The 14,277-nt window shown below is 36.4% G+C and overlaps 1 protein-coding gene across 3 annotated transcripts; it reads right to left on the reverse strand.

Moving 5' to 3' along the window:
* Positions 1–4,634: 4,634 nt before the first annotated feature.
* Positions 4,635–14,226, reverse strand: LOC131643211 (uncharacterized). Of its 3 annotated transcripts, none has more exons than XM_058913365.1 (6): positions 13,888–14,117; positions 9,738–10,090; positions 9,152–9,646; positions 6,415–6,900; positions 5,828–6,319; positions 4,635–5,642 (listed from the first exon to the last, which is right to left on the reverse strand). In XM_058913365.1, exons 2-6 carry the CDS (start codon positions 10,086–10,088, stop codon positions 4,980–4,982), a joined length of 2,487 nt encoding a protein of 828 aa, XP_058769348.1. In that variant the 5' UTR covers positions 10,089–10,090; positions 13,888–14,117; the 3' UTR covers positions 4,635–4,979. The 3 variants fall into 3 exon arrangements, with proteins under 3 accessions (XP_058769348.1, XP_058769347.1, XP_058769346.1); XM_058913364.1 differs by having other exon boundaries at positions 10,949–14,117; XM_058913363.1 differs by lacking the exon at positions 13,888–14,117 and adding an exon at positions 14,130–14,226 and having other exon boundaries at positions 4,636–5,642.
* Between the last annotated feature and the right edge of the window lie 51 nt (positions 14,227–14,277).

Genomic DNA, 14,277 nt, shown 5'->3' on the forward strand with positions numbered 1-14,277 from the left:
AAGATGGTCGAAGCAGAATCAGAACATGGGTCTATGGAAGCATCAGAAGAACAAGAGAACAGAAGCACTGAAGTTCTGATGGTATCACGCTCAGAAGCACTTCAAGGTCAGAAGATCAGAAAATGCTATGCACCAAGCTGTTTGACTCTGATGATATTCAAACGTTGTATTCACAAACATCAGATCAGAAGGAAGTACAAGTGGCAAGCTACGCTGACTGACAAAAGGAACGTTAAAAGCTATTCTAGGCTACGTCAGTAGACACAGCGTGAACAAGGCTCGAGGTAGTTGACAAAAGCGTATAACATTAAATGCGATGCTGTACGGAACACGCAAAGCATTAAATGCATTCAACGGTCATCTTCTCCAAACGCCTATAAATATGAAGTTCTGAAGTAAAGCAAGGTTAACGATCCTGAACAAAACAACTCAAATTAACTTGCTGAAACGCTGTTCACATCAAAGCTCAGAATCTTCATCTTCATCAAAGCTCACTATATTGCTGTTGTAATATATTAGTGAGATTAAGCTTAAACGTTAAGAGAAATATCACAGTTGTGATTATCGCTTTTAAGAAGCATTTGTAATACTCTTAGAATTACATTAAGTTGTAAGGAACTAGAGTGATCGTGTGGATCAGAATACTCTAGGAAAGTCTTAGGAGTGAACTAAGCAGTTGTAACTAGAGTGATCGTGTGGATCAGTATACTCTAGAAAAGTCTTAGAGGGTATCTAAGCAGTTGTTCCTGGAGTGATCAGTGTGTGATCAGTAGACTCTGGAAGACTTAGTTGCTGACTAAGTGGAGAACCATTGTAATCCGTGCGATTAGTGGATTAAATCCTCAGTTGAGGTAAATCATCTCTGCGGGGGTGGACTGGAGTAGTTTAGTTAACAACGAACCAGGATAAAAATAACTGTGCAATTTATTTTTATCTGTCAAGTTTTTAAAGCTACACTTATTCAAACCCCCCCTTTCTAAGTGTTTTTCTATCCTTCAGTACCAACGGAGCATGAGCTCCCAACAGTTGCCATTTTATTAGAGGCAACAACAAGGCATGGCAACAACAAGGCATAAGCCTTCAACAATGCTAATTCAGGCCAACAACAGGGCATAAGCCCTCAACGACATATGTATGCAATATGGACATCCAATCAACACAAACCAACAACACCAGGCATCAGCCTTCAACTCATTTCCATTAGGCTATCAACTTGTTCAACAACACGCAATTATAATTTCATCTCTTACGGTTAATAATCACAATAGTCAACATAATCTTATCACAACATTTTATGTCCAAATTATAAATTTTATAATCTTCCTATATCGACTTAAGTCCTACTAATCAAGAGATTTCAGAAAGGTATTCCTATTACTCAAGAATCGGGAGAAAATGTCACAAAACGGGAAATTATGCGCACTAACGTAACCATACGCGTACAGTTAGGCCATACGCGTATACCCCCTTGCTCATACGCGTATCATACACGTATCACCAAAATCAAATTTGCACTAAAACCCTCCCATACGCGTATCACATCCTCATACGCGTATGACCTCTCTTCCATACGCGTACCATACGCATTCCACCAGAAGGTTGCACTATGCTGGGACAGGGCTGCGTATCATACGCGTATAGCCCCCTGGGTTTGTCCCTCATACGCGTATGGCCCCAACCCATACGTGTATCATACGCAAACTGACAAGAAACTGTCTTTCCAAGTCTGCACTCGCACCAGTTCGTTCTCACTCGTTTTCATCACTTCCAGTCTGCGATTTCAGATCCAAAACATCATATTTTCACCTATTAACTCACACCTTTCATCTAGATTCATTAACCTGTTATGCTACATCAATTTTACATGATAATAACTCAATTCCTACTCATCAAATTGGACAGTTATACATTCAGATTCAGTTCCTCTTATGAACATAACATCAACTTATCCAACATCCAAATCTATATCATAATTCATCAATTCAAACCAGAATTTTCGTCCAAAAATCACACAACATTATCAGTCAAGAATAATTACATACAATGCAAGCCAATTCATACATCAAGGAAGAAATCAAACTCATCAATCATTAAACCTAAAGAGGGGAAGGAACCCTCACTACCCTCTCATATTGTAATCACCATTTAAAGAACCCATTCTCCCCCCTTACCTTAGAATTGAGCTTTGATCCTTTAACAATGGTGGAAGTCTTCCTTCTCTCTAGCCCTAGTCTCTTTCTCTGTTTCTACGTTCTTCACAACTTTGCCAAAAGAATTATTCCTTCTAATTTTTTCTTTATTTTATTAATCTCTTACTAATCCTTAATTCTGTTAATGGGCTTACTACACACCCTCCCAATTACTAATCACCTACTTGGCCCAAATAATTAATTAACCATTTTACTACACTATATTTAATTACTAAACTAATATAATAATAATTAAAATAACAGTTTAAGCACCAAATACACCAAATAACTGCGCAATAAAATAAATATCGAAAACGGGGCGTTACACGCTAAGTGCTCTAATGTTGAAGATTTTGCCTCCCTGTATACGAGCGAGGAAAGTATTGAGTCCTTTCGGTGATACATCAGACTCTTCAACACCGGTCATGAAGAGGATGTCAATTTAGAGGTAATGCTCTAAAGAATAGAGGATCGACATGGCCACCCTTGATGACTCGCCTACCCTTATTTCTATTTAAACCTTCTTGTCACTAACAATTTAGGGGTTTTAATTGACTTTATTTTGTTTGAGGTTGAGGTTCTAGCAATTTTAAACATTGCTCCTTCTAAGATTATGCCCAATGGATGGAGCATGATTAAGGCGTTCGAGATCATATGTCGCTGGTTAGAAGTTTTCTTCATCGTTTGGATGTTTTTTTCTTTCTATGCTACCAAGACAAGTGCCAAAGATGTATGGGTGAATTTAAGATCCGTATTGAGAAGATAATTGTTCAAGTCTTATTCCAACCAGAACAAAATTTAGAAAGACAAGTTCGCGAATGTTTGGGGTCGAGACGGTGCCTCCATGATTACGACTTCGGGCGAAAGGTTCTCCTCGCTTTCCTCTGTCCAAGACAGAGGATCAAATGACCATCACTAGTTTTAATTTCAATCACCTCATCCCAAATGAGAAATAGGTGGTTCAACTTTTGGATTAATTCAAAGTTATGAGCTCCTGCACCATGGTCATCTTAGATCGGGGGAAATAGAGCGAGATAGACAAGTTTAATGCCAAAGAGACCCTTGTTTTTAAATTATTCACTCACCATGTTACTTATATTTTTCTTATTTCTTTTTTTCGTGAAAATGTCTTTAATTCCCCCTGGATGAAAGGAATGAACTCCTGGCTACGAGAAAGGCTAAGCGTCTAATGACACACGGTCTTAAAAGTCACCTAGCCAGCATTATGACGAAAGAGAATAAGAGGCATGCTCAGGACGACATCCTTGACGAGACTCGCCCCCCTAAGGTCTAAGAACAAGGCGAGGATTCTTCTCAGGTCCCCAAAGATGATGCAATAATAGTTGTTGGTGGTATTCTATAGGTGGTATGTGATAAATTATGGTGTTGCAGGATTCTGCAGAGGAAAACTGGATTTAGTCACATTTTGCACTATACTTCTACTGGTGGAAGATATGCTTTAAAACTGCACAGGACACTTTTCTCACTATACTTCCACTGGTGGAAGATATGCTTTAAAACTGCTATTTTATTGAATTCACCACCAAGTGCTATATCTTTCTTAGCATTACAAAGCCTTTATATAGGCTTGAATCAAAACTGACATAGAATACAATAAGATGATAATTAAGATGAGGACTCTTGGTTCTCTCAATCTTAATGTTACAACTCTAACATAACTCTAAATAAAGACAATAATTAAAATTTGATGGTTGCAATTCTCTCATAATTCTTACTAAAGCCAGTGGTAGTTACAACACATTAATTTTAACAATAGTTCTTAAGGGATATAGGGAGGGGAAAGGACGACACGCCCCCTCAATCTTCGATGTGGACTAATCTTACTTTTAGAGCCTTAAAATTCACTGACACTCGCCTCCCCTTTTGTGAAGACTTGCCAAATAAGTATAAGGTCATCCCTAACAAGGGAACCAATAAATTGTTAAAGGGTCTCTGATGGCGCGAGCCCAATGCAATAAATGAGATAAAGTTTCAACTCACTGTGGCCAAAGGAAGCATTGTTAAGGACCTGGAGATAGTGAGGACTCTGTTCAAAGAGAAGGAGGATTTGAAATTCATACTTAAATTGACAGTATTAGAGAGAAGGAGGATTTGAAATTCGTATTTAAATTAACAGTAGTAGAGGCCTAGGCTCTTGCTACGTTAGAGAAGAGCCTAAAGAAATCTCTCGAGAGGCCCTCTGCTTCAAGAAGAAGTTGGAGGAAGAGTTATCCACGCTTAAAACTCACCCTTATAGCCACCTTATTCATGTTAAAGACAGTTGAAAGTTTTTGAAAGAATAAAACAAAAGAAGAATTAATGCTAGATAAATAGACATAATCTTTGAACACAGTATTTTATCCTTATATATTTTGATTCATTCTTTATTTGCATAACTTTCTTGTGATAAAATTGTGCATATAGGCATATAGCAAATAAACTAGTTATTCAACATCTGCCATTATTAAAGAAAACACAAACTTTTGTACACATTTCAAGTAAAACGAACAAATATACACTTCTGGTTCTGTTTGAGATTAATCTATGTCTCTTCAAATTTTGAAATGATATATGTTTTTTCCTTCACTCTAAAGCAAGTGCAAAACATGCTTTTTTACTAACTTTAAGAGCTGCTAATAATATACAAGGAATCAGGTGCTGAAACAGCTTGTCATTACACAAATGTCTCCCCTTTCCAAACAGTTTTGGTTTCTATATGGAATGAAACAGCCTGAACTGGGGATGCTACAAATGCCAATATGAAAGAATACAATGATCTTTTTAACTACATTAACCACCACGCAAACGTTTCAACAACCACTTTTTTCTCAATCTCTCATCTAATTTCAAAAACATCAATCCTCTCTTCTCATCGAAACATAAATATTCACAAGCTTCAATGATGAGATCATCGTCAAAGTCAGGAATATTTTGCACCTTTTCAACCACTTCCTCCAAGCACAAGGTTCTGTTACTTTCAGTTAATGCATCGGCTATCCGACCTATATCAGCAGCCATAAGACTCATCATGTGTAGTATAACATCATCGGTGCGTCTCCGCTTCGATGGCTGCTTTGACTGTGATGATGAAGGCCTTACCCCTGTTTGCTCAGATGAACCCTGCACTTCGTCACTTGCATCATCGTGGCTCATTTCCTCTTCATTAGCTATCAATGTTGGAGTTTCAGCATGCTCTTCAAAGTGAGGAGTCAGATTTACATCATCATCCTCTTCAAAGTGAGGAGTGAGATTTACATCCTCGTGTTCTTCAAAGTTAGGGATAAGATTTGCATCAGCATCAGCATCCTCCCTAAAGTTAGGAGTAATGTTTACATCAAACATCTCAGTGTCTTCCGACCAATTTCCACTAGCTTCCTCATTGCCAACAATCAAACCTAATTCGTTGTAGTTTTCTATCCGTTTGCCTCGCAGATGCCTAGCATCACGATGTTTCTGGAAAAAAAACGTGTCAATAATTAATCAGGAAATAAAGGAACACGTACAGATTTACTTGCATATAAGTCAGGAAGATATATGAACACATATATACTAACATACAGTACTGCTTCTGAGACTAATAAATGTAACCATAATGACTTCTGAAACTAAAATGAATATGAAGGAAGACTGTTAACTACCTTAATGCAATCATCCCATGTTGAGTCAGATGCAACGACCATCTTACGTCTTTCATCCCATTCAAATCCCCCACGAGAAAGCATCTCTTTCATAAGGCTGTACTGCTTCCTCCATGTTCTCAACCGGCTTTTAATGTTTTCTATTGTTAAATTCAAGTCAAATCTTTCATTTAGAACTGCTAAAGTAGCTATGTAAGCTGAGGTCTTGAAATTTTTCTCAAGCTTGTTTCCCAACATCACTTGCTTGACTAGCAGCTCTGTCAAGCAAAGATCCATTTCATCTGTCCATGTTACACTCTTTCCTTTTTCCGTTGTATTGTCAGTTCCATGGTAATTTGTCTCTTGAGCTTCCATAACATTATCATCTGAAGTCATGCCCATGTTAGCACGAGTAGTGATCATACCTGGTGGATCAATGTGACCAATGATTATGCAAAGTTCCTCATAGTTTCTGATAACCCGTCCTTTAAGAATTCGAGCATCGGGATTTATCTGCTCCAGAAAAATGTATTTATATAAACTCAACAATAATAACATCATGCTACAACAAATACCAGATAGAAATTTAAAGTAATCTATAAATGCACCTTAATATATTCATTCCATACAGAGTCGTCTGCAATGACCATTTTTCGGTTCTGATCCCATTCAAAGCCCCTCTGGCGCAAAAGTTCTTTCAGGATATCATATTGTTTCTTCCAGGTTTTAAGACGGTTTTTAATATGATCCTTCAACATATAAAGCTTAAACTTTTCATTAATAGCTAGCACAGCAGCCTCCAATGCAGCAGGTTTTAGTTTGTGGTCAAATCTGCTTCTGTTACCGAGTTTAATTTGCTGCACGAGAATTTCACTTAAACAGCTGTCCATATCACTTGTCCACCTCATATGCTTCATTATATCTTTAAGATTGCTATCATAGTTTACTGGACAGACACTTTCAAACTCAAAAGGCTCATCACAAGGCACAGAGTCATTACGATTCAAAGGCTCATTAAAATGGCCAAAGATAGTGCAAAACTGCTCATAGTTCTCCAGGACCCTGGCACGGTAAGTCCTTGCATCTGGATGTGTCTGACAGGATAGGAAAAATGAGGAATAAGAATATATGCTGATAGGAAAGGAGATTTTATTAAGCAAATACAAGAGAACAACTATGTGCCAGCTGCAAACACTACTGTGGTTTAACCCGTATGCATAAAATAAAAGAAAGAAAATTACAGACAAATGACCTGATAACCCCATCTCATTTTTTTCTTCTTTTCCTTATTTCAAAAACGTAGTTTAACATGAGTGTCTAATATGCAAACTCTACCACCAACTTTGAATTGTCGAATAGCGTGATCTAACCCTTTTGCATAACTAATGGTATTTTAGAATAACTGAATGGATATAATTTGACTAATATGAATAAAAATGCATCAAAACTACAGAGACCAATTATGATACTTGAACACTCAAAATGAACTGACACAAGAGAAAAGAATGACATAAAAGAAAACCTAAATATATGTCTGTGGGGTGGTATTGATGGGCGGATCTGGTCCATACAACTTCAGTAGCCCAAACAACACTGGCTGAAGCCATTAGTTCGATTGAGCTTACGTTCGAGATGTGAGGGTTAGTGCAGATGAGGGAAACAGTTGCATGAACTTGAAAACACAACTGCACGTGAAAAGCGACAAATCAGTCAGAGGGATTATACACCTACTGCCATCAGTGTCTCTGTCGCCAATAATAAGTGCCATTTCGCTCAACTTTTTGAGATACATCATCTCTAGAGAAGATGTGGTGATGGATCCCATTAGTAGTATGCTGCAATGGCCAATGCCAAAAATTGTAAAAGACATGATGGGGTTTTCGGGTCTAACCGGTTATTACAAAAAAGGGGGGATTAATAGAACTCGCCGAAAAGGGGGGATTTAACTGGAATTAAGAGGTGCAATAAGCATTTGACTTACTCAAAAAGATTACCACTGCTACACTACTATGTAGCTGACAAAATAGTGGCAAGATAAATTAACTATTAGCTGAACATTCATGTTTCAAGAGCTGAAAAAGTGTACATATCCCTATAATCGTAAAATTTAAAAGCCATGACTATATTTCCAAAAAAGTTGCCAAGAGAAGATCACTGAAAAAAGCAGTCTGTTCAAATTCTGCAATATTATAGTGCTAAAGTGCTGCCATTCTTCAATTTAAATACACTCCGTAGTTTGTACTGAATTGTGCACCATAGAACAATGGCAGTTTGTCCAAAACTGTTACGCTACTGTACTACAGCACCACTATAGCTACTATTTTACAACATTGATTTCCTATTTGCTGTCATATAGTATCAACACAATTTTATTCCATACCAAAGTCACACCAAATGCCTGCTCTAGAATAGAAATCACCTCTGAAAAGGTCTATGTAGATAAACATTACAAATTACTATGGCGCAAGTTCATGGTTAACAAAAAATAAGTTATTTGCTAAGATCCCCTTAATTCTAGGAGCACTATTTTCCATTCATAACTTAATTATCCAAGAAAAAGTTTCTAACTTAAATGTTTATACATACATGCATCAACATGATCGCCAGGACCGGCACACATTAATCTTAAAGTTAAAGGCCTCATAATTTACACACAGCAAAGAGTTACGTATCTGTAAATTGTCAGTATTTGCTACTATTAGTTCTTTTGAATTTTGACTATTTGCTGCATAGCATTTTCTTCGGGAAATATAACAAGGTTGTAATAAAAGATAGTCTGATGCAGAGGAGCTGTCAAATAAAAGGGTGGGATTCTAATTACAAATTGAAGCAATATGCAATCAACCAGATACCCAGGTATATCTGCCCCCTAAAAAACTTGTTATCCGCCAAAAAAAACTAGGATATTTTGCCATGTGTACAGTCAGAAAACGTAATGGTATCCATCTTGACAAAGGCACCCAACTTCTCTGTATTACTTAACCTAAATAGCATTACTGTGAAAATATAACAACTCAGTTGCTTAAAAATAATAGAAAGAAGTTTCAAATGCCTAATATTTGATGCTGTGAAGATGCCTTCTTAGCATTACACAGCGAGTTCAAAAAAGTTGTCACACATACTTTATGTCAATCTGAATTAAATTCGTTTGAGAGAACAATTGATGATGACTTTTGAAAAGAATATAGAGAAGAATTATTTTACTATTGCATTAAGGTTTTCCATCTTCCAAAAGAAATAAGAGGGGAATAAACCATTCCAATGACTTTTTGTTCGGTGAAAGATATATAATTCATAAACAATTGATATGAAACACTTCTAACGGTAGGATAGGTGAAAACATACCCGAATGTACTCAATCCATGTAGAATCATTTGCAATGATCATTTTCTTTGTTTCGTCCCATTTAAATCCAGCATGACACAGAATTTCCTTTGCTATTTCATACTGTTTCTTCCATGTTTTAAGACGATTTTTAATGTTAAATTTTGTTAAATGATGCCCAAATTTTGCATTCATGGCGGAAACAGCTTTGTCATATGCTTCTGTCTGGAAAACATTATCTATTTTAAGCCCTTTCCTCACTTGATCTACGAGAATCTTTCCAAGCCAGTGATCCATTTCTTCTGTCCACCTGAGGTGCTTAGTCAGGTTTCCATCAGTTTGTGTTTCAGACAAAATGACAGGATCTGGCTCCTCGTCATCAACTGTGAAGTTTACATCAATTTCTGTAACACTGTCAGAAAATCTTGCAATTGATTGATCATTTCCAAGAATAATACATAATTTATCATAGTTTTCAATGGACTTTGCTCGGAAAATCTTGGCATCAGGGTGCTCCTGCAGGTAACATAAGAATACTACTTATCAGACAACAGCAAAAAAACAAAATTAATGGGGTGCATACTGTACCACAGATATGCTATATTACCCTGATGTAGTCATTCCAAACTGAATCATTGGCAACAACTATCTTTTGTGTCTTATTCCAAACAAACCCCTTATGGGCAAGGAGCTCCTTCAAAACCCCAAACTGTTTCCTCCATGTCTTCAGCCGATTTTTTATGTGCCCTTTTGTCATATGCATACCAAACTTCTCATTTAATGCTTTCAGTGCAGCTGCAAACGCTGCAGGCTTTAAGATGTTATCCACTTTATTCCCCTTTTCCACCTGATCCATAAGCACATCAGTGAGGCAACTGTCCATTTCACTTGTCCAAACTATGTACTTTCCTCGGTCTATAGCAGTTGAGCTACGAGTTTTGTATACTTTTGAATGCATACCTGAAAATCCATACAATACACTATGAAACTTTTGCTTCTTGCACACCAAGATGAACAAACAAGCATAAAAGTGTCACATAGGATTTTGAGTACCGAAAAAAGAAGGGCAATACAATAGGGATGTAAAATCTGTTTCATTAATCAATAGAGATCAATCAACTCAGATGGAGAAAACTTTAAATATGAAAATCCTACCCACATAATTAGGTATGAAGTTATGTCCGTAGCTGAAATTTAGAAGTTCTGGCTTATCGTGGAAAATAAATGGAATTTTATACATGTTTCTTTTGGCAAGAGAAGTTAGATATTTAAATAAAAATGAACGCATATGCATGCCATGTTACAAAACTATACACATGCGACCATTTTGAATTTCAAATAACTGTCAACTTTTAAATGTATAGGTAAGCATTTGAAGATTAAATTACACACTACCAAAGGCATTGCCATTTCATTGTTTTACAGAGAACAAAATGATGTAATGACTATATATTGTGGAGTACAAGGAACGTACATTTTTCAACATACTCTTTTACTAGTTAAAACTCATATGGGTCCCACAAATCATCAGGGAACAAAATGGTGTAATGACTATATATAGTGGAGTACAAGGAACATACATTTTTCAACATACTCTTTTACTAGTTAAATGTGATAAAGACAAAACAGACAACTAATTATTTTACATAAAGTTTTATGAGTTGTATTGATATGTACAAAACAGAATCTGTTGATTCTGCACAACAGATTTTTTGCTGATCCTCAACACATTATATCTAAACACTATTAGTGGAAAAGCACAATCCACCATTGAAATTAGAATCGCGTGGATGTTTAATTTGAATCGCAATTCAATACCAAATAAAGAGAAATTGACACGATGGATGAAGAATCAGTTTCATCTCAGAATCATGTGAATCACGCTAACGCACAAAAGACAGATCAGTTTACACAGCCCGTTTCTGAAAGTGGGTCTTTAGGGTCCCCTTTCTCTAAATGGAAGGTAAACTGCACAAGTGTTTCCCTTCAAATATTCCATTTGAGATTTTTGAAGAGCATAGCATTAGATCAGTCCCCATGCCATTCGTTGAATATGTATTTTTCTGTCTCAAACAAGCTCTGTGTCTCTCTCCCGCAGAGTTTTGTTTGAACCCTCCTTGTCCTTTTTCAGGAAGTGCTAATAACACCTCATTTTGTTAAAACAAATTAAATATAATTTGTGTAAGAAAAATGAAATAGCCTCTTTTAAAGCTAATACTTTTGTTTGTTGCTGATAGTTGGACCTAATAAGAATTGTCATTTCAAAATAAAAAAGCCGAGTAAAATATACTAGTTGGTCTTGGAATAGACGGCAAGTAGAGGAAAAATTTAAAACATCACGCAACTGAAATACTAACTATAATCATTCTGAAGACATCAGAAAAACATTTTTTAAATAATAGAGGCTATGCACAAATAGTAAATCAGAAAAACAGCACTTAAAGTTAACTATATACATCAACTAAAAGTAACATAAGAAAAAATTGAAAGAAATTAGTGTAGGCCATATTCAGTATTAAGTTTTACAAGTACATATGGAATGCATACAAATAATGTTTGCATTTACATTTACATAAATATACAAAAACACAGAAGAAAAAGCATAATAGTATACTTTTAGAAAAATAGTTGACTTCTATATGATTACAGACTAGACCAAACATTGCTCTAAGTATATATTATAATTATAAAAGTAGTTGATATAGTGATCAGGTCACAGAATTCAGTGACACATACAAATAATTCAGTGATACATACAAGCCCTCAACCAGAAGTTCCCATGGGTAATCTCCCCAATACTTTCACTAGGAATACTATGTAATGAGCATAATTTCGTTTGGTGGACATTCAAAACAGTTCTATTGTCCAGGCACACACCAAACTACCGCAAAGGTCTCCAAGGCCAAAAACATACCCTACCCTAATCTTCTAAGAAGGTGATCAGTAATCGCTGAACAACAACTAATGATATAGTTGGAATTGTTGTCTAAAGAAAAACAAATGAGAACAAAATTTTCCGAAGTGCCGGTATCAATTTAAAAAGCCAAATCATTGTTCAAAACTTGGGTTGATAAGTTGACCTAACTATATGGCAGTGGAGTTGATCTAAAATATAAAAACTTAATTATATTGCTTATCCAACGCCCACCCGAACTACAGATCAGTTTACATAAATAAAAGACTAATTCTTAAGTTACAAATGTCTCGAATCCAAAATGAGAAGTTAATTGATGGTGCCTTAAAATCTCATTCCAACTCTTCTAAATCTACGTTAGAAAAAAAAGGCACATTTACAAAATGTCTCTATTGAGTATCGACTTAAGCTTACTTTAACTCAGGCTATATTTGAAGCCTGTCTACATCAGAAACATAGCCAAGGACGTTAAACATCCAAAGATTTTGCATTAATAAGGCTCTTATGATCAAACCTTACCAAGTAAAATAGTTTGAGTCTGTAACTGACACAGTACTCAAATAGAGAAACCAATCAGATCAAATCTACACATTCATACAATATCACAAACCAATGCTAATTTACATAGTTCAAGTAATGTCATAGTTAGATAAATATTAAAATAGTAAAATAGTAAAATGCTTAGTTTAAAATACCACATATCATATCATATTTTAAATAAATCCTAACTACTACATCATGCAATACTACATGTATTCCAAACAGACAAGTGTTGTCGATGGCGTATGGCGGTCCATGGCAGAGAACCAAAATACCGCCATACCGGCTCTGCTGTAGCAGATTATAGCGGAAACAACCGCAATATCGGCCAATATTTAGCATCGCGGCGAGCCCAAAATTCGCCATGTATATCCGCAGAGGGAAGATGAAGATTGAAGGAGGATGAAGCAAAGGGAACGACATGCTTGAAGCCTTGAACAAAACGAACAGCGCAGCACGAGGAACGGCTAGGTTAAAACAGTTTAAACTCAAAGGCAAGTGGAAAGTCCAAATTACCTTTAAAATGTTTTCATTTTAAACGGTAATTTGACTTTTCAAGTAAAAAACAAGATAGCAGCCCATAATCCACTCCAAGCCGCGACTGCAAAAACCCTAAGACCACTCGCGACCCGATTCTGCGCCGCTATAGACTACCTAGATCACAAACTATGAAGCCAATTCTGACTTTTCAAGAAAAAAACAAGATAGCAGCCCATAATCCCCTCCTGGCCGCGACCCACGAACACCCTAGGAGCGCCCCCGACCCTACTCTGCACCGCTATTGACTTCCTAGATCACAACCTAAGAAGCCAGGATATTCTAGAAAAGGAAAATATCCATGTAGTATCCATATCTCATATACTTCCCCGATAAATATCCCAAAAGAATACCAATACTTTTTCGAGATTGAAAACAGTTTACTTCTCGGTCACTCAGGTTCTCTTCACCCATCAGTAGTCTCTACATCTTAGTGAATCTGATTCGGTTTTTTGTAGGGTCTTTCTTCATAATTGTGAAATCTAATTTAGATGCTTCAGTGTTTTCTACTTTTGTAGAAAATGTCTACAAAAATTGGGGATGATGGTGTCTAACTCAAATGTGTCAAACTCTGCCGTTAAGTTAACAAATTAGAATCAACATTACTCAGACATATAAGAAACCGAAGCAGAAGAGTAAGTTTATCATACAGGTCATAATTTGAAACCTAGCTAGCTACTAAATCGTGCATAAGTAGAAGTAACACGAAATATATGGAATATAAGTTTAGTTACAATTGCATATATAATTTTTGTACAAAATAAACCTAGCTAGGTAGTTAATCGCTGCCAATAATGGCGCGATTGCGGCGGTAGGAGCCGCCGCCTGACGCTACAGTGGTGGCAGATGCATTTCACGATAACTACACGCGGATGTAGGTACCGTCGCGGAGTAACGCATCCGTTATAATGAAGAATTTTAAAAAATGAAATAAAAAAATTGAGAGAGAAAGATGAAGAATGAGAAGAGGGAAAGTGAAGAAGTGATGAAAATTTTAACATTACTAACCAGCGGCGTGCTTCAATTACAGTGGCGGCTGCTGTTAGGTTGAAGGAAAGGGAAGGGAAAGAAAATTGTATTATCTAGTGATGAAACTAAAAGAAGGGTATATGGAAGGGAAAGAAAATTTTGTAATCCAAAAATATAATTTTAATTA

This window comes from Vicia villosa, unplaced genomic scaffold, assembly GCF_029867415.1.
Source record: "Vicia villosa cultivar HV-30 ecotype Madison, WI unplaced genomic scaffold, Vvil1.0 scaffold8, whole genome shotgun sequence".
NCBI lineage: Eukaryota > Viridiplantae > Streptophyta > Magnoliopsida > Fabales > Fabaceae > Vicia > Vicia villosa.

Bases quoted from the DNA above. Each gene is read 5' to 3' on its own strand.
- LOC131643211 (XM_058913365.1), bottom strand. From the start codon at position 10,088: ATGCATTCAAAAGTATACAAAACTCGTAGCTCAACTGCTATAGACCGA. The intron at 6,901-9,151 runs GTATGTTTTCAC...CTATCCTGTCAG, and splicing joins CATGGATTGAGTACATTCGG to ACACATCCAGATGCAAGGAC. The intron at 5,643-5,827 runs GTAGTTAACAGT...TTTTTTTTCCAG, and splicing joins CATGGGATGATTGCATTAAG to AAACATCGTGATGCTAGGCA.